Genomic DNA, 25923 nt, shown 5'->3' with positions numbered 1-25923 from the left:
CAACACCAGTTCACTTTTGAAAAAAGTAATCTACCAAACATTTCTAAATTTCTAGAACATATTCAATAATAAACCGCTTGAAACTAAATTACAAACTCACCGCAGCTTTAATGAGAAGGGTGTGCATGAGAGGATGCGCATAGGTCTGCAATATCTGGCTGAATTTGAGAAAGTCTGAGTCTTAAATTGTTCTCCACACAAAGTCTTGCTCTGTATTTTGTTTTCATACTTGTCAGAGCTGAGAATCCACTCTCACACATGTACGTGGTGGCAAAGGGCATCAAAGTCTTAACAGCGCGTTTGGCCAGCACGGGGTATTCTGTGCACAGTCCGATCCAGAAATCCGACAGTGGCTTCTGATTAAATTCCATTTTCAGGGAACCATCTGTTGTGATCTCAATGAGACTTTCCTGTTCAGATGTTGATAAGAAAGCAGGCACATCTGTAAACGGATGACGTATCCAACTGTCTGAGCTGTCAGATTCGGGGAAATACCTGCGCAGCTGTGCAGCCAGCTCACGGAGGTGCGCGGTTATCTCGTGTTTCATGCTGTCTGTCAGGCAGAGTTCATTTGCACATAAAAATTCATGCAACGTGGGAAAGACCTCTGTGTTGTTGTTCTCCGTGCAGTTTAACCAGAGGTTCAACTTTTTTATCATGGCTTCAATTTTATCTCGCACGTTGAATATGGTTGCTGAAACCCCTTGTAATCCAAGATTAAGTTCGTTCAGACGAGAAAAAATATCGGACAGATAACCCAGGCGTGTAAGAAACTTTTCATCGTGCAGATGCTCAGACAAATGAAAGTTGTGATCACTGAAGAAAATCTTAAGTTCATCTTTGAGTTCAAAGAAACGTGTTAATACTTTGCCTCTTGATAACCAGCGCACCTCTGTATGAAGTAGCAACGTCTCATGATCGCTGCCCATTTCACTGCATAATGCAGAAAAAATGCGAGAGTTCAGGGGCCTGGCCTTCACAAAGTTCACCATTTTCACTGTTGTGTCCAAAACATTTTTCAGACTGGCAGACATTCCCTTGACAGCAAGAGCCTCTCGGTGGATGCTGCAGTGAATCCAAGTGGCATCAGGAGCAACCGCTTGCACGCGCGTTACTACTCCGCTGTGTCTCCCGGACATGGCCCGTGCGCCATCGGTACAGATACCAACACATTGTGTCCACATAAGTCCGTTTGATGTCACAAAGGTGTCCAGCATTTTGAAAATGTCCTCTCCAGTTGCCCTTTTTTCCAGAGATTTGCAGAAAAGCATGTCCTCCTTAATTGTCCCTTCATGAATGTATCGCACATATACCAGGACATGTGCCAGGCCGGCTACATCTGTCGACTCATCCAGCTGTAGCGCGTAAAATTCACTGGCTCGTACACGACGTAGTAGTTGTTTTAACACGTCCTCGGCCATGTCACTGATTCTCCGAGAAACAGTGTTATTGGATGAAGGCATGGTCTGTATAGTTTTTTTGGCTTTTTCCCCCAGCATCGTCCCGACCATATCCATGGCAGCAGGGACAATTAAGTCCTCGACAATAGTGTGTGGTTTGCCAGTTTTAGCCACTCTGTAACTCACCATGTAAGATGCTTGTAGCCCGCTCCTATTAACGGTATCTGTCTCCCGTATGCAAGTCTTACTGGTAGAAAGTCCTCTCAATTCTCGCTCAAAAAACTCCCGTGGCTTGTTTCTCAAATTAGCATGTTTTGTTTCTAAATGTCTGCGCAACAGTGACGGTTTCATTGAGTTGTGAGACAGTACTTTTGCACATGTAACACACTGTGGCCGAGTAAATCCACCAGTATTAATCTTAGTGAACCCCAAAGCAATATAGTTTTCATCATATTTTCGCCTTTTTGACGAGGTTGTTCCTTTGCCCGTCGCTGCATGCTTTCCCGCATCAGGAGGCTCTGCATCGGACTCCTCACCACTGTCCGTGGCTATGCTCTCAGTGTGACCAGCCACAGGTGCATCGCTAGCATCCCGGTCAAAGGTAGACGACGTTGAAGGTGACGAATAATGTGGGTTGTTGTCGCTGGAAAGTGCACCTTCAACTGTTAGCTGACTGGTGGCAGCAGTGGATGTCCCTCTGGAAGGGCAATTTATCCTTTTTAGCCATTTATCCATTTACGGCGGTTAGCCGGGCGGCGGGCAACGTGTTTGTTTCGGCAGTGCAATTAATTCACTGACCACCAGAGGGTAGCCTATACATGTCTATGCATGACAGTGAGTGAACAGGCGCTTATTAATCCGCCGGTTTAAACATGTAATGACGCTCTTTACAAACGATGTTTTTTATTTTTTTTCTTTTGAATTTTTTCGCGTACCCCCTGTGTCACGTGGCGTACCCCTGGGGGTACGCGTACCACAGTTTGGGAACCACTGGTCTATAAGATGCACAAAGATCAGGGGGTTTATCTTTCTTTAAAATGAGAGATATATGGGCGAGATTTAAAGTTGGTGGAAGTGAGCCCCCGTCAAATGACTCCATAAACATGTTAGTTAAAGGACCCACCACAAATTTTGCCATCTTTTTATAAAACTCGGGAGCAAAACCGTCAGGACCTGGAGCCTTCTCACTTTGTAAGGATTTAATTGTATCCAGGACCTCTTGGGCCGTAATCGGCCTACACATATCTATTCTGCTTTCCTCAGATAATGAAGGGAGTTTAATATTATCAAAAAAACTTTTCCTTGGAACTGACGTAGTTTGACACTCAGATGAGCATAAATTTTGGTAGAACTCTTTCATTATTTTACTGATCATTTTGGTTTCAAAGTGTTGTTCACCCCTCCTGTCTCTGAGCGAAGGTATTGCATAGAACCCTGCCTTGCCCTGGGCTAGTCTAGCAAGTAGCCGGCCAGGTTTGTTACCGGATTCAAACAGTCTATGCCTGGCATAAAATATTGCTGATTCTGCTTTTTGAGTTAGAAGTTGATCTAAAGCAGATCTGGCTGCTTCCAATTTCTTCAACACAGATGTGGAGGAAGAAGCTTTAAATTCTCTGTCTAAGCTAACAATATCTCGCTCAAGCTCTAGCTGTTTTACTAATGTAGTCTTCCTTTTTGCGGCCGTGTAAGAAATGATGGACCCTCTAAGAAATGCCTTGCCTGTTTCCCATAGAGTAGACGCAGAAACCTCAGGTGAGTCATTTGTGGAAATAAAGAGTTCCCATTGATTTTCTAAATAAGTCACAAATGCAGGGTTGCTAAGAAGAGACGGATACAGACGCCAGTGTCTAGAAAAAGGGTCATGGTAAGGTGGCACTACTTCAATAGAGACTGATGAGTGGTCCGAGAGAACACATGTGTTAATGGAGCAAGCTCCGGTTCTATCTAGTAGTGGTCTAGAAACAAAGATATAATCAATTCTAGAAAAAGAATGGTGGGGACAAGAAAAAAAGTGAAAACTTTTCCTCGTGGATTAGTGATTCTCCATGCTTCAAAAAGGCCAATATCAGAGCAGAGCTCTATCGTAGCTCTTGCCATTTTAGATGGAGGTCCGATTATAGGTGGGCCATAATCCATCTCAGGCACCAGACCACAGTTAAAATCACCTCCAAGTATTACATAAGGCAGGGATATGGAAGAAATATCAGCCAGTAACTTTGAATAAAATGAGCTATCAAAAGTATTTGGTGCATAGACACTTCCTATAAGAACCCGTTCACCATATAGAAACCCAGTGATTATATCAAACGTTCCTTCTGTATCTCGAATAACTTTATCTAGTGTGAATGGAAGACATTTGTGGATAAGTATTGCTGCCCCTCTGCTTCTTGAATTGAAAGAAGAGTAATAAATTTGACCCACCCAGTCCCGCTTTAATTTTAAATGTTCAATATCTGTAAGATGCGTCTCTTGTAACAATGCCACCTGTACCCTGTCTTTCTTAAGCATGGAAAGTAATGTGCGTCTCTTAACAACATGGTTGATTCCTTTGACATTTAACGTTATGATTTTCGTACTACTCATTAACTATATGATTGAACATAAAACAAATAAAAGTGATCCATATCTAACTGAAAATGACCCCTTACCATGAGCATAGTACAATACAGCGTTATTTGGCACATGAAATGAATGAGCTGTGCTGGTATGAACACAAACAAGAACCTTCTTCATACTCAGAGAATGATGTAAACATGAAGAAGATACCTGAGTATGAGAAATATTAACACACAAAACAAAACAAAAACAAAAAGCTACCCACTGGGTAGTGCTATAGGAGCTAAAATCAGTTTCCACTTCTGGAGCAAGATAAAAAAAATAAAAAAGCTCCATATCCCACCCCCGCCCCGACAACAAAAGGTATTTACCTGCCTATTGTCATTCCGGCCACATATCAATATAAGGTATCAAAGTATGTTAATAATGAACAGAGAGAGCCCCTCCTTAAATGTTAACCTACAAGAGTGAGCATAATGAGATCACTTAATAGTTACCACACAAACCTTGAACGTATTAATTGCACATAGTAAAGCCATGTCACCATTTGTGCCTTTAAAGTAGCTTGTGGAAGTGTTCTCTCAAAATACAATAACTGCTGTTATAATAATAATTAAAACGAAAACAGAACAAAACTTACGTAGACCTTAATGATATGTGTCCATGTAGTCTCCCAGATCAAGCATGATAAAAGTCATACTTCAGGCGTCTCCTGTCCGGCTTTACTGCAGCGTGTTGAGAAAGTTTTCTGCATCTCTTCGTGATTCAAACTTGTGATCTTTGCCGTTGTGGTTCACAGCCAGTGTAGCTGGGAAGCGCATGTTAAAGCGGATGCCTCTCGATCAGAGCCTGGCACACACCGTTGAAGGCTCGTCTTCTCTCCCGAACCGCAGACGATAAATCCTGATGAATGAAGATCCGCTGCCCGTCATGTTCCAGATTAGGCCTCGCTCTCAATGCGGCCATTATCCTCGCTTTATCCCTGGAGTTGTGCAGTTTAATAATCACCGGGCGGGGACGCACACCTCGCGGCCCCGAGCTCCGGTGCGCCCGGTCAATTTTGATACGGCTTTTAACGCTGGGAGTCGCTTCCAAGCCAAGCACGGAAGGCAGCCAATCTTCAAAGAAGTGAATAGGGTTTTTTCCCTCGGTGCACTCTTTCAGATTGAGAACACGAATGTTATCCCGCCTGCTGCGGTTCTCCATATCATCCATGCCATCAGCCATGAGCTTAATTTTCTTCTCTGCTTCAGCGAGCCTCCCCTGTAGACCGGTCACTGTATCCTCCACATCCGACACTCTCCGCTCGGCCTCGGTGATGCGTTTTGAATGGCTTTCCAGCGTAGTGGATATTTTTTCCAAAGTCTCCGTGAATTTGGAAAGTTTTTCTTCCATCATGTCGCCAAAGTTTTGAGCTACCTCGCGAATCAGAACTGCGGTGTTCACCGTCGGGGAGGGCTCCTCTCCATCTGCTCCTCCGAAGCGGAAAGATAATGGCGAAACCGTTTTTTGGCTAGCAGTTGCAGCATTAGCCATTCCTCGTTTGTTGATTTTCATCTGTTTCGACATTACTTGTTGTCAGAATTGTACTTTTTCTGCTTGCCGCTAGTTCTTACACTACTGAGTTAATGCAATTAGAAACTGGGAGCTATAACTTGAAGTAAAATATATTTAAAGACAAGTGGGAGCGGGAGCTCAGTGGAAACACGTCTTCTAGCCAGAAATCGTCACGTGACCTGTGTGACGATTTCTGTGACGACCAGTGTTTTTAAAAACTGCAGAACAACCTTTTATTCCGCAATCACACAAAATAGATGTATTTGCAATTGGTCAGCGTGCTGTCTTCTCTTCTCTCGGACAGCGAGTTAACAGACACGCATCGCTTGACCGCGAATATAGCCCCGCCTTCTGTCATTCACTCGCAGTGCGGTCTCTGACAGTGATGCGACAGTGTTATCTAAAGGTTAGCCAACACAGCTAGCATCTCAAGTGCAGCGCCTCTGCGCCCGGTTTTGGTAGAGAAGGAAAATGGAGTAGTGATGGAGGAGTGCGGTTTGGAAGTACTTTGGATTGAGGCGAATTACCAAGGAAAGTCATATGCAAGAACACGGTTTTGGGTTTCATTACTGTGCACATGCACAGCAATAGCGATCTTTTTCACGAAATTTGACCCTCACAAACTATATACAGGTCATACTTGGAAAATTAGAATATCGTGCAAAAGTTCATTTATTTCAGTAATTCAACTTAAAAGGCCAACCTAATACATTATGTAGACTCATAACATGCTAAGTGAGATATTCCAAGCCTTTTTTTGTTATAATTTTGAAGATAATTGCTTACAATTTATGAAAACCCCAAATTCAAAATCTCAGAAAATTAGAATATTGTGAAAAGGTTCCATATTGTAGGCTCAAAGTGTCACATTCTAATCAGCTAATTAATCCAAAACACCTGAAAAGGGTTCCTGAGCCTTTAAATGGTCTCTCAGCCTGCTTCAGTAGGATTCACAACCATGGGGAAGACTGCTGACCTGACAGTTGTGCAGAAAACCATCATTGACACCCTCCACAAGGAGGGAAAGCCTCAGAAGGTAATTGCAAAAGAAGTTGGATGTTCACAAAGTGCTGTATCAAAGCACATTAATAGAAAGTTAAGTGGAAGGGCAAAGTGTGGAAGAAAAAGGTGCACAAGCAGCAGGGATGACCGCAGCCTGGAGAGGATTGTGTGCAAAAGGCCTTTCAAAAGGACTGGACTGAGGCTGGGGTGAGTGCATCAAGAGCCACCACACACAGACAAATCTGTGAAAAGGGCGTTAAATGTCGTACTCCTCTTGTCAAGCCGCTCCTGAACAAAAAACAATGTCAGAAGCGTCTTACCTGGGCTAAAGCAAAGTCCTCGTTTTTGATGGGAGCAAATTTTGCATCTCATTTGGAAACCAAGGTCCCAGAGTCTGGAGATAGATTGGAGAGGCACAGAATGCAAGATGCTTGAAGTCCAGTGTGAAGTTTCCACAGTCTGTTGGTTTGGGGAGCCATGTCATCTGCTGGTGTTGGTCCACTGTGCTTTATTAAGACCAGAGTCAACGCAGCCGTCTACCAGGACATTTTAGAGCGCTTCATGCTTTCTTCAGCGGACCATCTTTATGGGGATGCTGACTTCATTTTTCAGCAGGACTTAGCACCTGCCCACACTGCCAAAACTACAAAAACCTGGTTCAATGACCATGGGATTACTGTCCTTGATTGGCCAGCAAACTCGCCTGACCTGAACCCCATAGAGAATCTATGGGGCATTGCCAAGAGAAAGATGAAAGGCATGAGACCAAACAATGCCAAAGAGCTGAAGGCCGCTATTGAAGCATCCTGGTCATCCATAACACCTCAGCAGTGCCACAGGCTGATAGCATCCATGCCAGGCCGCATTAAGGCAGTAATTCATGCAAAAGGGGCCCAAACCAAGTACTGAGTACATAGGCATGATTATACTTTTCATAGGGCCAACATTTCTTTATTTAAAATCCTTTTTTTATTGATTTCATGTAATATTCTAATTTTCTGAGATTTTGAATTTTGGGTTTTCATAAGCTGTAAGCCCTAATCTTCAAAATTATAACAAATAAAGGCTTTGAATATCTTACTTTGCATGTAATGAGTCTACATAATGTATTAGTATGACCTTTTAAGTTGAATTACTGAAATAATGAACTTTTGCACTAATTTTCTGAGTATGACCTGTATTACATGAAAGCTGAGCCTCCACTTATTCCGACAGTCCAAACCATATCATTCTGTGACTAAAACTCACAAATAACAACTTAAGAAGAAACGTCCCCTTTTCTTTTAACAACCAAAGATGAAGTTTTACCTTTGTGATATTTGTCCACAAAGTTGATTCTGATCGCATAAAAAAAATTCTAAAAAAGACATCTTTGCTACTACCTTGGACATTTAGTTATGTACATTTGAATAAAATCATGCAGGTCTACATATAACTGGGCGATAGCTTTAATCGGTTGCAACGGTGGACTGAAATCACTTCATGGCACGATGTGACCGTTCGATAAATAAGTAAACAAAGAGAAGTTTGTTATTTTTTAAACAAAACATGTGTGGAAGCAAACATTCAGCTTCAGTCTGAGCTAGGATGAGTTTTTTGAGCCCCCCAAAACCATGCCGGGTGCCTGGCTAAAAGAGGCCCATTCACGATTCTGATTTTAATTTGGGCAAGTGAACACCACATTCGGGCAAGTTCAACATGACCTGTACTTGCCCGATGGGCAAGTGCTTTTGAAACCCAAGTGTCAACCCCTGTCTCTGGTTCCTCACTGTGTGGTTCCTCACCGTGGTTCATCACCGTGGTTCCTCTCTCTGGTTCCTCACTGTGGTTCCTCCCCATGTGTCTCTGGTTCCTCACTGTTGTACCTCACTCTGGTCCCTCCTCAGGCCCCAGCCGCTGTGCATCAAGAGCCTGAACAACAAGGAGGTGGTCCGCGTGGCGGCGGGCGACCACCACTCCCTGGCCCTCACCGCCGGTTCTCAGGTGAGGAGGAGACCCCCCCCTGAGGAGACCCCCCCCTGTGGAGACCCCCCATCCCCCTGAGGAGTCCCCCCCCCCCGAGGAGACAACACCCTGAGGAGACCCCCCCCCCTGTGGGGACCCCCCACCTCCCCGAGGAGACAACACCCTGAGGAGACCCCCCCCCCCGAGGGGCCTGTCAGGGCTTGGATCGTCTAGTCTGGTTTGGCGTGGTCTAGAACCTCAATCAAAGCACCAGAGCCTAGACCATGCTGCTTAGACCAAGCAGAGTACCATTTGTTTTGGAGTTGCAATGAAATATAACTGTGTTCATGTCTTGTGTGTGTGTGTGTTTGTCTAACTTTGTGTGTGTTTATTTGTGTGTGTGTCCAGGTGTTCTCCTGGGGCAGTAACAGTTCAGGTCAGCTGGGCCACATGGAGTCTCCCAGCACCGTCCCCCGCCTGGCAAAGGTACCCTGATACACTACTACTATAACTCCTACTAACTACTGCTAACTAACTACCACCCTCAAACTACCCTGATACACTACTACTATAACTCCTACTAACTACTGCTAACTAACTACCACCCTCAAACTACCCTGATACACTACTACTATAACTCCTACTAACTACTGCTAACTAACTACCACCCTCAAACTACCCTGATACACTACTACTATAACTCCTACTAACTACTGCTAACTAACTACCACCCTCAAACTACCCTGATACACTGCTACTATAACTCCTACTAACTACTGCTAACTAACTACCACCCTCAAACTACCCTGATACACTGCTACTATAACTCCTACTAACTACTGCTAACTAACTACCACCCTCAAACTACCCTGATACACTGCTACTATAACTCCTACTAACTACTGCTAACTAACTACCACCCTCAAACTACCCTGATACACTGCTACTATAACTCCTACTAACTATTGCTAACTAACTACCACCCTCAAACTACCCTGATACACTACTACTATAACTCCTACTAACTATTGCTAACTAACTACCACCCTCAAACTACCCTGATACACTACTACTATAACTCCTACTAACTACTGCTAACTAACTACCACCCTCAAACTACCCTGATACACTACTACTATAACTCCTACTAACTACTGCTAACTAACTACCACCCTCTAACAACCCTGATACGCTACTACTATAACTCCTACTAACTACTGCTAACTAACTACCACCCTCTAACTACCCTGATACACTACTACTATAACTCCTACTAACTACTGCTAACTAACTACCACCCTCAAACTAGCCTGATACACTACTACTATAACTCCCACTAACTACTGCTAACTAACTACCACCCTCAAACTACCCTGATACACTACTACTATAACTCCTACTAACTACTGCTAACTAACTACCACTGTTACGGCACCACCACATGGTCGGAAATGGTACCAAATAACACATAGGCTGAAGACAATGGGCTGCGTTGGAAACAATGAATTTATTTAAGCATTGCTTTAGACACAAGGTGGGATGGTTATTAAATCAACAAGAGGAAATAGAACAAAAAAGAAAGGAAACCCTAACTAAACCTATTTCTGGGGGAACAAACTATCTTCCCCCCGACCAGAAATAAAATGTAGGTAAGTCTGCCGGGTCCTCTAACTACGTTGCGCTAACCTGAACTAATAACGTGAAAACAACCATCGCCAACCACCAACGCATAAATGATAGGAAAAGCAAGAATGTTCCCACATGGGAAATTGGTGCTTAACAGCAACCTGCAGTATATATCAATGAACTCTACACATAAGACACAAAGTGCCGTCGTGGCAACAGAACAGCGTAAAACAGCCTGGCGTTGCGACACGGAAGCGTGATGCGTGCGGGATCATCCGCTAATCAGGAGCGGAGAAGAGATCAGCGGCGCAAATACAATATCTGCCCCAATAATGACCTAACAACCACCCTCTAACTACCCTGATACACTACTACTATAACTCCTACTAACTACTGCTATCTAACTACCTACCTGCTATAGTACTACATCCACAAAGACCTGCAATGTTTGATGATAGAGGAACCTGCTTTCATCCAGTATTAATGACAATCTGTCTGTCTGTCTGTCTGTCCCTCTCCCTCCACAACTTTCCTCCCTCACCCTCTCCTCCCCCCCCCCCCCCCCTCCTCTCTCCCCTCCCCCTCCTCCTCCCCCCCTCCCCAGTTCTCAGAGGGGATCAGGGTGTGGGATGTGGCAGCGGGGGGGAGACACAGCGTGTTCGTGGCGGACGGGGACTGTGTCCAGCCCATCCTCTACTACAGCGGAAGGCAGGAGAAGGAGGAGCAGGAGGTGCAGGGGGAGCAGGAGGTGCAGGGGGAGGAGGAGGAGAAGGCCGGGGTGTACACCCAGCAACCCGTCCTGCTCCCCTTCTGCATGAACGTAAGACGACCGGGCTCACTGCTGGGTTAGGGGGCTTCATTAGCATTTGTTAATGCAGTGATAAGCATTCACTAATGTTAGTTCATAGTTAACTCATTTAACTAGTAATGGATCACTAGACATATGAGTTAATGCAGTGATAAGCATTCACTAATGTTAGTTCATAGTTAACTCATTTAACTAGTAATGATCACTAGACATATGAGTTAATGCAGTGATAAGCATTAACTAATGATAGTTCATAGTTAACTCATGTATCTAGTAATGATCACTAGACATATGAGTTAATGCAGTGATAAGCATTAACTAATGTTAGTTCATAGTTAACTCATGTATCTAGTAATGGATCACTAGACATATGAGTTAATGCAGTGATAAGCATTAACTAATGTTAGTTCATAGTTAACTCATGTATCTAGTAATGGATCACTAGACATATGAGTTAATGCAGTGATAAGCATTAACTAATGATAGTTCATAGTTAACTCATGTATCTAGTAATGATCACTAGACATGAGTTAATGCAGTGATAAGCATTAACTAATGTTAGTTCAGTGCCAATTCATGTTTCTAGTCATCCTTGAATTAACATTAGTTAATGCTTAATACTGCATTAACTAATGTTAATTCATAGTTAACTCATGTGTCCAGTAATCCTTTACTAATGGTGTTAACTAAGGTATTCAATGATCCATTTGTATAATTGTGTGTGTATGCGTATGTCAATGCGTCCTTGTGTCTCCATGTGTGTTTGAGTATGTGTTTGTGTCTGAGTCTGTGTGTGGTTTTTCTATGCTTGTGTCTAATATCTGTGTGTCTGTGTGTGTCCCTGTGTATGTGTGTGTCCCTGTGTATGTGTGTGCATGTGTTTCTATGTGTGTGTATGTCCCTGTGTGTGCGACTAGCTGGGCTGCACCAGCAGTGTGTGTGTCTAATATGTGTGTGTCTGTGTGTGACTAGCTGGGCTACACCAGCAGTGTGTATGTCTAATATGTGTGTGTGTCTGTGTGTGTCCCTGTGTGTGCGTCAAGCTGTGCTACACCAGCAGTGTGTGTGTCTAATATGTGTGTGTGTCCCTGTATGTGCGACTAGCTGGGCTACACCAGCAGTGTGTGTGTCTAATATGTGTGCGTGTCCCTGTGTGTGCGACTAGCTGGGCTACACCAGCAGTGTGTGTCTTATATGTGTGTGTATCTGTGTGTGTCCCTGTGTGTGCGACTAGCTGGGCAACCACAGCAGCGTGTGTGTCTAATATGTGTGTGTGTCTATGTGTGCGACTAGTTGGGCTACACCAGCAGTGTGTGTGTCTAATATGTGTGCGTGTCCCTGTGTGTGCGACTAGCTGGGCTACACCAGCAGCGTGTGTCTAATATGTGTGTGTCTGTGTGTGGCCCTGTGTTCGACTAGCTGGACTAAATCAGCAGTGTGTGTCTAATATGTGTGTGTTTGTGTGTTTCCCTGTGTGCGACTAGCTGGACTAAATCAGCAGTGTGTGTCTAATATGTGTGTGTTTGTGTGTTTCCCTGTGTGCGACTAGCTGGGCTACATCAGCAGTGTGTGTGCGGGCGGCTTTCGCTGCCTCTCCCTCTCTGACCGTAACGTGATGGGCTTCATCGCCGGCCTCCACGAGGTGGCCTCCGCCGAGAGGAGGTTCTACTGCCGGCTGACCGCCATCAAGACGGGGGCGGTGCGCCCTCTGCTGGAGTCCGGTGAGTACTACACCAACACACCTGTTAAAGGGCCAGTATGAGGCCCTGCTGGGGCTGATGGGGGCTTCAGTCTGCTCTATTCTAGGTTAGCTAACCTCCTCTCCCCCCCCCCAGACTCCCTGAGCCCCAGTCTCGGGGGGGTCCTGCTGGGGCTGCTTCAGACCCTGGTGGGGGGGTTCAGCCTGCTCTGCACCCTGACGGGCCAGCACTCCGCCAGCCTGACCTCCGCCCTGCGGCAGGGCCGCGACCTCCAGGCACTGCTCATCCTCAACCACGCCCACATCTTCCTGGACGCCTACCGCCAGTAAGCCCTGCCCCGCACACACCGTCCAACAAGGGAGGAGCCATGAGGCACAATCACATATCCATGTTTTGGACACTCATGTGTTTTATCTGTCAATACCTCTGGTGTTGACATAAAGTATTACACGGTGAGACGTTTGATGAATGATCAGCAGTAGTGTGGATATAGTGACTCAACAGGTAGAGGCAGATAGTAAAAACTCACTTTCTGTTTAGAAGGTTAAGGATGTTAATGTAAGACTCAGAACATGTTTTACAAACCTCTTTGGGAAGGTCTGCTAAAATAGTTCTCTCTCTCTCTGTCTATTTCTCTTTCTGTCTGTCTGTCTGTCTGTCTTTCGCTCTTTCTCTCTTTCTCTCTCTCTCTAGGTACTGTACCTACCTGGGTAACTTCCATGTGATGGGGGGCTTCCAGGCTTTAAGCAAACCCGCCCTGTGAGTCCAGAACACACACACACACACACACACACACACACACACACAGGCCATCTCCTCTCTGATTGGTGCGTTGATCCATCAATCCCAGGTGTGTTCCTCTAACAGTGCCCCCCCCATCTGATCCAGGGAGGTGTTCGGTAAGACCCTGGAGCCCCTGCTGCGGCTGACTGAGACCCCAGAGGAGGGTCCGGCCTCCGACCACCTGGGGGCGCTGTTCGCCCTGCCGCTGGGACACCTGGGGGAGTACGGCCGCCTGCTGCTCAAGCTGGCCACCTGCTACGAAGTGGTGGGTCCACCTGGCCCACCTGGTCTACCAGGACCCGGTCCTGGGTCTGAATCCTGGTCTATGAAGGGGTGGGTCTGACTAGTCCACCTAGGGGAGGTTCACTGAGACCCCAGACTGAGTCTCTCCTCAGGACCACCAGGACCACAGGGCCTCTCTCTAGACCTTCTCTGAGACCACATCCTGGGTCTGTAGACTGGAGGTAGATTCTGTTGTATTGTAGAATGTTGTTCTTAAGTGTCTGTGTGTGTGTCTCTCTGTGTGTCTCTTTCTTTGTGTGTGTATCTGTGTGTGCCTGTCTCTCTGTGTGTCTGTCTCTCTGTGTGTCTGTCTCTCTGTGTCTCTCTCCAGTCCTCCAGTGAGTACCAGCAGCTCCACTCTGCCTGCTCTCAGTTTGAGGCTCTGACTCTTCATCTGAAGAAGAGGAGGAAGGAGGCAGAGTACACTCACCACTTCTGGAAGAGCTTCCCCGGCAAGATGACGGTACTGTCTGTCTGTCTGTGTCTGTGTCTGTGTCTGTGTCTGTTTGTGTGAGTATGTGTGCCTGTTTGTGTGTCCTCTGACCTGTGTGTGTGTGTGTGTGTGTCCTCTGACCTCTGTGTGTTTGTGTGTGTCCTCTGACCTCTGTGTGTTTGTGTGTGTCCTCTGACCTCTGTGTGTGTGTGTGTGTGTGTGTGTGTGTGTCCTCTGACCTGTGTGTGTGTCCTCTGACCTGTGTGTGTGTTCTCTGACCTGTGTGTGTGTCCTCTGACCTGTGTGTGTGTGTGTGTGTCCTCTGACCTGTGTGTGTGTCCTCTGACCTGTGTGTGTGTGTCCTCTGACCTGTGTGTGTGTGTCCTCTGACCTGTGTGTGTGTGTCCTCTGACCTGTGTGTGTGTGTCCTCTGACCTGTGTGTGTGTCCTCTGACCTGTGTGTGTGTGTCCTCTGACCTGTGTGTGTGTGTCCTCTGACCTGTGTGTGTGTGTCCTCTGTCCTGTGTGTGTGTCCTCTGACCTGTGTGTGTGTGTGTAGGACTCCCTGCGGCGGCCTGGCCGTCGTCTGGTGTGTGAGAGCAGTAACAAGGGCCTCAGTCTGCTGAACGCCAGCCGCTTCTCCGTCAACTGGTTCATCCTGTTCAGCGACGCACTGGTGCACGCACAGGTACACATACACACACACACACACACACACACAGACACATAAACACACGTGTACACTTCAGCATACACACACACACACCGAGAGTCTGTGTAATAACATTGCATCTAAAGTTATTACGTTTGCCTTATCAAAATGAGTCTTGTTTTGCCTTCTCTTTCTTTTGCTTTCTGTATTGTGACCATACAATCACACACACGCTCGTGCACGCAGACACATACACACACCCTGTCGTGTTTTAAAAGTGTGTGTTTATCTCCATGCTGGCAGGGCGTGGCGCCTTCCAAAAACATTGTAAGTATGGAGGGAGGGGCTTTAGTGCAGTGACCCTCCCCCAACGCACACACTCACCAAACAGTACCCTGAGTCCAGCTTGCGCCCCCTCCCCCACTGCCTGATGAAGACTGTTCTGGAGGCTGAAATAGGTCTGACACCATTAAACCAGGACAATTAAACCAGGGCGACTCTGTGAGGTTTTTAAAAAACAATACAGTGTATTTATGTATTTAAACCTTGTCTACCGTGGATCCAAATAATAGACAATATAAATAAATAATGAATAGATAATAAACAACAGACCCCACAACAGTCTACTGCCCTCTCAACCTCTCTCCCTCTCACTGTGTGATGCACCGATCCCGTAGTGTCTCTCCATGTGTTAGTTCTCACGAGACCACCTCTCCCCTCGTGGGACGGAGTGCGGGGTCCGTCATCGACCGCTTCACAGACCCTCGTTACGAGGCTCAGCTCATTAGAACCTCGTTAAGAGGCTTAGTTCGTTAGAACCTCGTTAAGAGGCTCAGCTCGTTAGAAGCTAAGAGATTTTAGAGTGGACAGGAAAATATTTGAAGATTTTTATTCTCTCTCTGTCTCTGTCTCTCTCTGCTTCTCTGTCTCTCTCCGTCTCTGTCTCTGTCTATCTCTCTCTGTCTCTCTCTGTCTCTGTCTCCATCTCTCTCTCTCTGTCTGTCTCTGTCTCTGTCTCTCTCTCGCTCTCTCTCCTTTTTCTCTCTCTCTCTCTCTCTCCCTCCATCTCTATAGTTCTCCACCCATCACGTTTTCCCATTGGCCACTCTGTGGGTGGAGCCTATTTCGGAGGAGAGCTCTGAACAGTGAGTCTGTAAATCAAACAAATGATAACATTTATGAATATTATAGTCAGTCCGTTCTGCTAGTGTCCACAAAAAAACGAGACATACTGCGCCTTGTGTATATTTGTGTGTGTGTGTGTGTGTGTGTGTGTGTGTTTGTCTTTGTACCTGTGTGTGTGTGTGTGTGTGTGTCTCTGTGTGTTATATACCTCTGTGTGTGTATGATGTCTGTGTTTGTATTAGTCTCTGTGTGTCTTTGTACGTGTGTGTGTGTGTGTGTGAGAGTGTGTGTGTGTGTGTGTGATGTACCTGAGTTTGTTTGTGTGTGTCTGTGTGTCTTTGTCTTTGTACGTGTGTGTGTGTGTGTGTGAATTATATACCTGTGTGTGTGTTATATACCTGTGTGTGTGTGTTATATACCTGTGTGTGTGTGTTATATACCTGTGTGTGTGTGTGTGTGTGTGTTATATGTCCGTGTGTGTGTGTGTGTGTGTGTTATATGTCCGTGTGTGTGTGTGTGTGTGTGTTATATGTCCGTGTGTGTGTTTGTTATATACCTCTGTGTGTGTGCGTGTGTTTGTTATATGTCCGTGTCTATGTGTGTATGTGTGTGTTTGTTATATACCTCTGTGTGTGTGTGTGTGTGTTTGTTATATACCTCTGTGTGTGTGCGTGTTCGTTCCAGGTACGGTCTGAAGGTGGTCTCCCCTGAGGAGACCTTCACTTTGCTCGCCTGCTCCCCCATGGAGAAGGTGAGTGGGCGTGGCCAAGCTGTGTCCTGGCCAATGAGATGTCTTTATTCTGAGCCGTAATAAACAAGTCTTTTACTGATTAAAAGGTGTGTGTGTGTGTGTGTGCACCCCCTGCAGGGCAAGTGGCTGCGTGCCATCAACCAGGCGGTAGATCTGGCGCTGGGGGGGGCGGGGACTGACCCTGTCACTCTCAGCCCGGGGGCGGGGAAGAAGGCGGAGCCTCCCATCTCTAGGACGGCCTCCTACACCTTCTACAAGGACGTCCGTCTGAGGGAGGCCACATACGAAGGCCGCTGGCTGGCAGGGAAGCCCCACGGCAGGTAACCAGTTAACCAGTGTTTAACCAGCAGGTCTGACCCCTCACTAACCCTAACCGCTGGCTGGCAGGGAAGCCCCACAGCAGGTAACCAGTTAACCAGTAATTAACCAGCAGGTCTGACCCCCTGGTCCTAATGGGTTAGGGTTATTAACCAGCTGACCCCCTAGAGCGGACAGGTTGTTGATACATTCCCAGCGTCTGTTCCTGATTGATGAAGGTTAGGTCCACACCTCAGCTGGGTGTGAGTCTCATGTGTGTCTGTCTGTGTGTGGTCTCTTCCCAGGGGGGTCCTGAAGTGGCCGGACGGACGGATCTACACTGGCTCCTTCAAGATGGGTCTGGAGGACGGGTGAGTACCGGGTCCAGGACTAGACCATAGACCCAAGACCCATCCTTAAAGGTCCTAGTCCCTAGCACCAGACTAGTTAGAGGTGTTGACTTCATTAGTTAAGATTTGAGGGTTGTATCAGACGCTTTTACCCAGAGCGTCTTACAATAAGTCCATTAGTCTTTAGAAAGAGAAACAATATATCTCTGTGGGTACAGTAAGGATGTTCCAAATGCCAAGCACTAACCATCACTAGGTAACCCACGAACCCACTAAAGCACTAACCATCTGTTACGGCCTCCAAACCATTAAATAAAATACTCAGTGGCTCAAGTTGGAGACCCCAACATAAAAGAAGGACACCAGAAAACAGGATGTTTTAACAGGTTTTATTAACCAAGTTTGTTGGTTGAAAAAGTTTTCCCACCAGGAAATAAATATCCTTAAATGAAACCATAGCTGAAATGCAATATAAATACTTTACCAAATAAAGAAGTCCGCAAACCAAAAGGGACCTGGAGATGCCGGACAAACTCAGCAAAATGGAGGGGGGGCCAGGCCACCCCCTATAGGGACGTCGAGGCTGGCCCCCCTCCCTGCCTGACAAAACCACATTATAAACTAAAAGCTAAACGAAAAAGTAGGACTGCCGGCCATCTCCAGGCCTAAATCGAAGATTACTGAAAGAAAAAGGTATTTAACCAATCATACTGTGGGACTAAGGTGTTGCCGGGTCGATGTCCCACAAGCAACTGGCTTTGCTGGCTTTATACAACAGGCTGGTAATTGGGCGGTAGCGATCTCAGATTTGCTGCAGGTGTGTCAGCCAGTGTGGAGGAAGGAAAGACATGGGGGTTTAGGCACAGCTCAGTGATTGGATGTCTGAGTGAGTGAGTCATGGCCACATGCACCACCATCAGAGAGAGAAAGATTTAGAAAATGAACAACCAAAATAAAATGATTCCTCTCTGTCGGCTCCCGCCCTCCTCCCTCCCTACATTTCTGTTGTGTCCTGTGTGTGTCCTCCGTGTGTGCGTGTGTGTGTGTGTCCCCTGTGCGTGCGTGTGTGTGTGTTCTGTCTGTGTGTAGCTATGGTGAGTTCGTGTCCCCCACTAAGACCTCTGGTGTTCAGGACCAGTACCTCGGCCACTGGAAGGAGGGCCGCATGCATGGCACTGGGACCTACAGGTGGGTGTGTCCCTACACAGACCTACCCCCACCAACACACACACACACACACACACACACACACACACCTACCCCCACCAACACACACACACACACACACACACACACACACACACCTACCCCCACCAACACACACACACACACACCTACCCCCACCAACACACACACACACACACACCTACCCCCACCAACACACACACACACACACACACACACCTACCCCCACCAACACACACACACACACACACACACACACACCTACCCCCACCAACACACACACACACACACACACACCTACCCCCACCAACACACACACACACACACATCTACCCCCACCAACACACACACACACACACACACACACACCTACCCCCACCAACACACACACACACACACACACACACACCTACCCCCACCAACACACACACACACACACACCTACCCCCATCAACACACACACACACACACACCTACCCCCACCAACACACACACACACACACACACCTACCCCCACCAACACACACACACACATACACACACCTACCCCCACCAACACACACACACACACACACTCACACACACCTACCCCCACCAACACACACCTACCCACCAACACACACACCTACCCCCACCAACACACACCTACCCCCACCAACACACACACACACACCAACACACACCTACCCCCACCAACACACACCTACCCCCACCAACACACACACACACACACCCATACCCTTACAAACACACACACACACACACACCTAAACACTCTCCCAACACACACATATTTACACACACACACACACATATCAACACACACCCTCTCTCACCCTCCCCCCCAAGGTATTCCAGCGGGGAGGTGTACGAAGGCTCGTTCAGGGAAGGCGTTCGCCACGGCCACGGCATGCTGCGGAGCGGCCGGCTCTCCTCCTCCTCCTCCTCCTCCTCCTCCTCCTCCTCCCCGCCCGGCGGCCGCCCCACCTCCTCCTGCTCCTCCTCCTCGCCCTCCGTCTTTATCGGCCGCTGGGTCGCCGACCGCAAGGCCGGCTACGGCGTCTACGACGACATCACCAAGTGAGGGGGGGGGGGGTTATCGTGGGCTTACACCAGAGGGATGCAGAGAGGGAGGCGGTCTCCATTGGTTATCGTGGGGTTTCACCTGAGGGATGGATAGAGGGAGGCGGTTGCCATGGTTACCGTGGGGTAACACCAGAGGGATGAGGGTGGGCTTAGCTTAGGAGGTAGAGCGGGTTGACTAGCTAAGCTAGGCTAAACTTTATAACTCTCTCTCGCTCTCGCTCTCTCGCTCTCTCGCTCTCTCCCTCCCCAGGGGGGAGAAGTACATGGGGGTGTGGCAGGAGAACCAGCGGCAGGGCCCCGGGGTCATCGTCACCCAGTTTGGCCTCTACTACGAGGGGGCCTTCAAGGACAATAAGATGGGGGTGAGCCCCACACACACATATGGGGGCTCTCAGGGGCCACACATGCACACACATGAGGGCCCCCCCACACACACACACACATGGGGGCCCTCAGGGGCTACACACACACACACACACACAGATATGAGGGCCCTCAGGGGCCACACACATAATGGGCCCCCCACACACACACACACATGAGGGGCCCTCAGGGGCCACACACACACACATGAGGGGCCCTCTGCCAGCTACCCAGCTGGCTGTCGCCTTGAGGGGTCAACGCCGCCGTCGGTGTATGAATGGGTGAATAGGTGTGGGAATGTGTGTGTGATTGAGTGAATGTGTGTTTGAACTGTTGGGAGTCGCTTTGGATAAAAGCGTCTGCAAAAAGGCCCTGAATGTAAATGTGTGTGTGTGTGTGTGTAGGGTATGGGGGTGCTGGTAGCAGAAGACGACACAACCTACGAAGGAGAGTTCTCTGAGGACTGGACGCTCTACGGGAAGGTGAATATATCACTCAGTCACTCACAGACTCACTCACTCATTCACTCACTCACTGACTGACGGACTGAGATTCACCCTCAGTGTTGAGCTCTGTTAACCATTTCTTTATCTGATTAATTTGTTTGTCTGTACTCTGTGTGTGTGTTTGTGCTCGTTTTCTATGCGTGTCGCTGCGTGTGTGTGCATTTATGTACTTCTGTGTGTATATGTGTGTGTGTGTGTACCTCTATATATGTATGTGTGTGTGAGTACCTCTCTATATGTGTGTGTGTGTGTACTCTATGTGTGTGTTTGTACTTCTCTATATATATATGAGTGTGTGTCTGTGTCTGTGTGTACCTCTCTATATGTTTGTGTGTGTACCTCTCTATGTGTGTGTGTACTCTATCTGTGTTTACTCTGTGTGTGTGTGTGTGTGTGTGTCTACTCTGTGTGTATGTGTGGACTCTGTGTGTGTACTCTGTGTGTGTACTCTATTTGTGTGTATGTGTGTGTACTCTCTTTGTGTGTGTTTGTGTGTGTGTGTACTCTGTGTGTGTGTGTGTGTGTGTGTGTGTGTGTGTGTGTGTGTGTGTGTGTGTGTGTGTGTAGGGGGTCCTCACCATGCCTAACGGGGATTACCTGGAGGGGTCCTTCAGCGGGGAGTGGGGGTCCGGTCTGAAGATCAGTGGCACCTACCACAAGCCCTTTGACCCCGAGAAGAGACGCCCCCCGTACGACTCACCCTCTCACCCACTCACCCTCTCTGTCAGCCTCTCACGCACAGTGAGACTCACTCTCTCACTAACACACAGTGAGACTCACTCTCTCACTAACACACAGTGAGACTCACTCTCTCACTAACACACAGTGAGACTCACTCTCTCACTAACACACAGTGAGACTCACTCTCTCACTAACACACAGTGAGACTCACTCTCTCACTAACACACAGTGAGACTCACTCTCTCACTAACACACAGTGAGACTCACTCTCTCACTCACAGAAACACTCACACATACCCACTTTCTCTGTCTCTCAATCAGGACCATCAAATCACAGCTTAAAGGATTGTTTACCTATTTCTAAAATCCTTTTTGTCTGTGTGTGCGTGTGTATGTGTCTGTGTGTGCGTTTATGTGTGTGTCTCTGTTTCTGTGTGTGTGTGTGTGTGTGTGTGCAGTCCGCTGGGCCGGCTGTGTGTTTGTGCGGAGGACAAGTGGCCCTCTGTGTTTGAGGAGTGCTGGGCGGCCCTCGGCTGCGTGGCCCCCGGCCAGGGGCCCCCCTCTAGGGCCTGGGAGGGCATCGCTGTGGCCCTCACCGCCAGCAGGAGACACCTGCAGGACAGGTACACACACACACGCACGCACGCACGCACGCACGCACGCACGCACGCACGCACGCACGCACACACACACACACCGTCATCAGGAGACACATGCAGGACAGCTGAGGACAGACAAACACAGGACAGACAGACACCTACAAGACAGGCAGACAGACAGACACCTGCAGGACAGTTGAAGACAGACAGACAGACAGACAGACAGGCAGACAGACGCACACACACAGAAAGTGTGACAGATACACAGACACACACACACACACACACACACACACACAGTTAGACAAGCACACACACAGAAGGTTTGACAGATACACACACACACTTAGACACACACACACACACGCAAAGTTAGAACCACACACAAACACGTATACCCTGTCCGTCCATCTCGTTGACTTCGCCCCCTTCCTCTCTGTCTCCTCCCCCTGACCCCTCAGCCCAGAGGTCATGACCCGCAGTATGAGCCGGACCCTGGAGTGCCTGGAGGTCATCCCCCAGCACAGCGGACCAATCACCATGGAGCGTTACACCAAGATCCGCCTCTACCTCATCAAGGTGGGACACGTCCCTTAGTTTGCCTAACAGTCGGTTAGCCTATCATTCATTAGCCTAGTGGTCGTTAGCATGGCTACGCTAACCACGGAGCGCTACACCAAGATCCGCCTCTACCTCATCAAGGTATGGCCTTAGCCTAGCAGTCGTTAGCCTAGCTGTCCGTTAGCCTAGCAGTCGTTAGCCTAGCTGTCCGTTAGCCTAGCAGTCGTTAGGTTAGCGGTCGTTAGCCTAGCAGTCGTTAGGTCAGCAGTCGTTAGCCTAGCAGCTGTTAGGTTAGTGGTCGTTAGCCTAGCAGTCGTTAGCCTAGCGGTCGTTAGCATGGCTACGCTAACCATGGAGCGCTACACCACGATCCGCCTCTACCTCATTACTCCCTAGGTAACGTGTCCCTCCCCCCTTCCTGGGTAACGTGTCCCCGCCCCCTGGGTAACGTGTCCCCCCCAGGCCTGTGACAGCCCGCTGCACCCCCTGGGCCGGCTGCTGGAGGTGCTGGTGGCCGTCTACAGGATGACCTACGTGGGCGTGGGGGCCAACCGCCGGCTGCTGCCCCAGGCCGTCAGCGAGATCAAGTCCTACTTGGAGCGGCTCTTCACCATCGTCAGGTAGGGGGTTAAACCTTCATTAACCAGGGTTAGGGTTAGGGTTAGAGCCTCTTCACCATCGTCAGGTAGGGGGTTAAACCTTCATTAACCAGGGTTAGGGTTAGAGCCTCTTCACCATCGTCAGGTAGGGGGTTAAACCTTCATTAACCAGGGTTAGGGTTAGGGTTAGAGCCTCTTCACCATCGTCAGGTAGGGGGTTAAACCTTCATTAACCAGGGTTAGGGTTAGAGCCTCTTCACCATCGTCAGGTAGGGGGTTAAACCTTCATTAACCATGGTTAGGGTTAGAGCCTCTTCACCATCGTCAGGTAGGGGGTTAAACCTTCATTAACCAGGGTTAGGGTTAGAGCCTCTTCACCATCGTCAAGTAGGGGGTTAAACCTTCATTAACCAGGGTTAGGGTTAGGGTTAGAGCCTCTTCACCATCGTCAGGTAGGGGGTTAAACCTTCATTAACCAGGGTTAGGGTGAGAGCCTCTTCACCATCGTCAGGTAGGGGGTTAAACCTTCATTAACCAGGGTTAGGGTTAGAGCCTCTTCACCATCGTCAGGTAGGGGGTTAAACCTTCATTAACCAGGGTTAGGGTTAGGGTTAGAGCCTCTTTACTATCGTCAGGTAGGGGGTTAAACCTTCATTAACCAGGGGAATGTTGAGCTAGGGTTAGGGTCTCTTCACCATTAGTTAGCATGCTAGCACATCATCGTGCTAGTACGCGTATCTTTATGAATGAATATGAATAATAATTGCTCTTGTTATGAATGAATATGAACGGTACTGAATGTGTTTTCTCCAGGTTCCTGTTCCCTGACCTTCCAGATGAGGGCGGTGTAATCCCAGAGACTCCCTCCTCCTCCCTTCCCCAGGAGAAGACCTCCTCCCCAGGGTCTGGCCCCCCCTCCCCGGACTCCCCCAGGCCGGTGTAGGTTTAAACGCTGGTAGACAAGGAGAAGTGACTCTCTCCTCCTCCTCCTCCTCCTCCTCCTCCTCCTCCTCCTCCTCCTCCTCTCTGACTCCTCCTCTCTCCTCCTCCTCCTCCTCCTCCTCCTCCTCCTCTCTGAGTCCTCTCTCCTCCTCCTACTCCTCTCTCCTCCTCCTCCTCCTCCTCCTCCTCCTCCTCCTCCTCTCTGACTCCTCTCTCCGCCTCCTCCTCTCTGACTCCTCTCTCCTCCTCCTCCTCTCTGACTCCTCTCTCCTCCTCCTCCTCTCTGACTCCTCCTCTCTCCTCTCTCCTCCTCCTCCTCCTCCTCTCTGACTCCTCTCTCCTCTCTCTAGGCGGGTGGTGTCCTCCTCCTCCCTGCTCCTCCCTCTGCTCCTCCCCAGGCTGTATCCTCCTCTCTTCACCCTGTACGCCCTGTGTGGGGAGCAGGAAGAGGACCTGTACTGGGACTGTGTGCTGAGGCTGAACCGCCAGCCAGACCTCGCCCTGCTGGCCTTCCTGGGGGTGCTGCAGTACGTAGCCGCCACCGCTGCCGTTAGCACACCACTAGCATCAGTGGTCGAGTTGTAAAAAGCCAGGGGAGATGGTGGATTTTAACTTTTAGGTACAGATCATTTGTGCTGATGACAGCGCATATGGTGGGAGACCAACGTGTGATAATAATAATAATAATTATTATTATTATTATTATTATTATTATATATTTTATCCCCAAAAACGCAGGTGATCGGATGCACCACACGATTCGGAGGCATGCATCACATTTAAGGACTATAAAAACTGTTTTTTTTTCTATTTTTTCAAAAATGCATTCGGCAGAGAAGGGAGACTAGCGTTGCTCACAGGTTAGAATGAAAGGGAGAAAAGGGGACAGAGTTGACTGCGGAAGCGATGTCTGAGATGCAGAGACAGCTTCGCGCTACCAGTGTCTGTCTCGTACGGTGTGGAATGAGAGCTCGTGAAGGCACTATTGCACAAGTACGCAGGCGCGCCACAAGCGTGCCTGCGTGCTTGCGCAATAGCATACTGCCCGAGAATGCAGTATCGCTGTCAAATCTGTCCCTGGGAAAAGTAACGTTGCGCCGAATTGAAAAAGGAAACCGCTATAATAGCTGTTTCAGAAGGTGGATGATTTTTGATAATTTTAATTCCAAAGGGGGATGCCATCCCCCCTTATCCCCCCTCAACTCGAGTGCTGACTAGCATGCTGCTGACCTGTATTAGCATGTGCTAGCATGATCGTCACATTATCAGCACATTATTAGTATGTGTACTAGTATACTATATAGCATGCTATTACATCAGCATGCTAGTTAGCACATTAGCACGCTAGTGACGACATACTAATGACATGTCGTTAGCATGCTAGTACATTTGCCTGCTAGCACATTACACAATACATTTTAGTCTAGTAGCATGACAATGTGCTAGCTTACTAACGACATCTTTGGTATGCTAAAACATTTCAAGAGCATGCTTCTGCCGACATGATTAGCATGTTGCTAGAATGCTAGCACATTATCATGGTAGTACACACGCTAATATGTGTATGATGTTAGAACATACATGATAATGTGCTAGCATGCTAACGACATGCTAAACATGCTAGCACATTATCATGCTAGTAGTCATGCTGATACATGTTGTTAGCTCCCTTTCACTGTCTGGTATATTCAGGGAGTAGACCAAACACACACACACGCACACACTGATTATCACATCCATTATTCAATGCTGTTTCGATCCACTGGTACTCTGGTGTGTAACTGAATCTCTCCTCAGGAAGTTCTGGCCCAGTTCAATCCCAGTGTCCTTGCCTCTACTGGGAGAGAACCAGCAGGTACTACCACAGATTAAATTATACATATAGCCTGCCCCTACTGGGAGGGAACCAGCAGGTACTACCACTGATTAAAGGATTGATGTAGCTTGATGTATTTAGCTCCATGTTAGCTAACGCCCCAATTCTACCTTTCTGTGTCAGATGCTGTCCACCACTAAGGACGCCTGCTTCGCCTCCGCCGTGGAAACCCTGCAGCAGATCAGGTACAGCTTACGTGCTAATGCTAACCTGGTTAGGCTAATGTGCCACGGCTAACCTGCTACTGCTAACTTAGTTA

At 48.0% G+C, this 25923-nt stretch overlaps 1 protein-coding gene across 1 annotated transcript in view; it reads left to right on the top strand.

Moving 5' to 3' along the window:
- als2b (alsin Rho guanine nucleotide exchange factor ALS2 b) overlaps nucleotides 1–25923 on the top strand; it is a gene marked incomplete at its 3' end in the record, with an annotated part of 36921 nt that overhangs the window by 10196 nt on the left and 802 nt on the right. Inside the window, exons 7-31 of the mRNA XM_079738198.1 lie at nucleotides 8402–8498; nucleotides 8868–8945; nucleotides 10690–10905; nucleotides 12443–12614; nucleotides 12729–12918; nucleotides 13287–13352; nucleotides 13482–13641; nucleotides 13990–14121; nucleotides 14651–14779; nucleotides 15818–15888; nucleotides 16553–16619; nucleotides 16737–16939; nucleotides 17222–17287; nucleotides 18356–18454; nucleotides 19301–19531; nucleotides 19788–19899; nucleotides 20305–20382; nucleotides 20974–21095; nucleotides 21546–21710; nucleotides 22148–22265; nucleotides 22710–22867; nucleotides 23660–23785; nucleotides 24139–24315; nucleotides 25586–25643; nucleotides 25788–25849. Of these exons, the coding sequence (XP_079594324.1) occupies nucleotides 8402–8498; nucleotides 8868–8945; nucleotides 10690–10905; nucleotides 12443–12614; nucleotides 12729–12918; nucleotides 13287–13352; nucleotides 13482–13641; nucleotides 13990–14121; nucleotides 14651–14779; nucleotides 15818–15888; nucleotides 16553–16619; nucleotides 16737–16939; nucleotides 17222–17287; nucleotides 18356–18454; nucleotides 19301–19531; nucleotides 19788–19899; nucleotides 20305–20382; nucleotides 20974–21095; nucleotides 21546–21710; nucleotides 22148–22265; nucleotides 22710–22867; nucleotides 23660–23785; nucleotides 24139–24315; nucleotides 25586–25643; nucleotides 25788–25849 (3153 nt within the window). The remainder of the gene's footprint in view (nucleotides 1–8401; nucleotides 8499–8867; nucleotides 8946–10689; nucleotides 10906–12442; nucleotides 12615–12728; nucleotides 12919–13286; nucleotides 13353–13481; nucleotides 13642–13989; nucleotides 14122–14650; nucleotides 14780–15817; nucleotides 15889–16552; nucleotides 16620–16736; nucleotides 16940–17221; nucleotides 17288–18355; nucleotides 18455–19300; nucleotides 19532–19787; nucleotides 19900–20304; nucleotides 20383–20973; nucleotides 21096–21545; nucleotides 21711–22147; nucleotides 22266–22709; nucleotides 22868–23659; nucleotides 23786–24138; nucleotides 24316–25585; nucleotides 25644–25787; nucleotides 25850–25923) is intronic.

Source organism: Pollachius pollachius, assembly GCF_949987615.1.
Source record: "Pollachius pollachius genome assembly, chromosome: 6".
Classification (NCBI taxonomy): domain Eukaryota; kingdom Metazoa; phylum Chordata; class Actinopteri; order Gadiformes; family Gadidae; genus Pollachius; species Pollachius pollachius.
The sequence above is the reverse complement of the archived record's forward strand: the minus strand, read 5'-3'. Positions and strand labels throughout refer to the sequence as shown.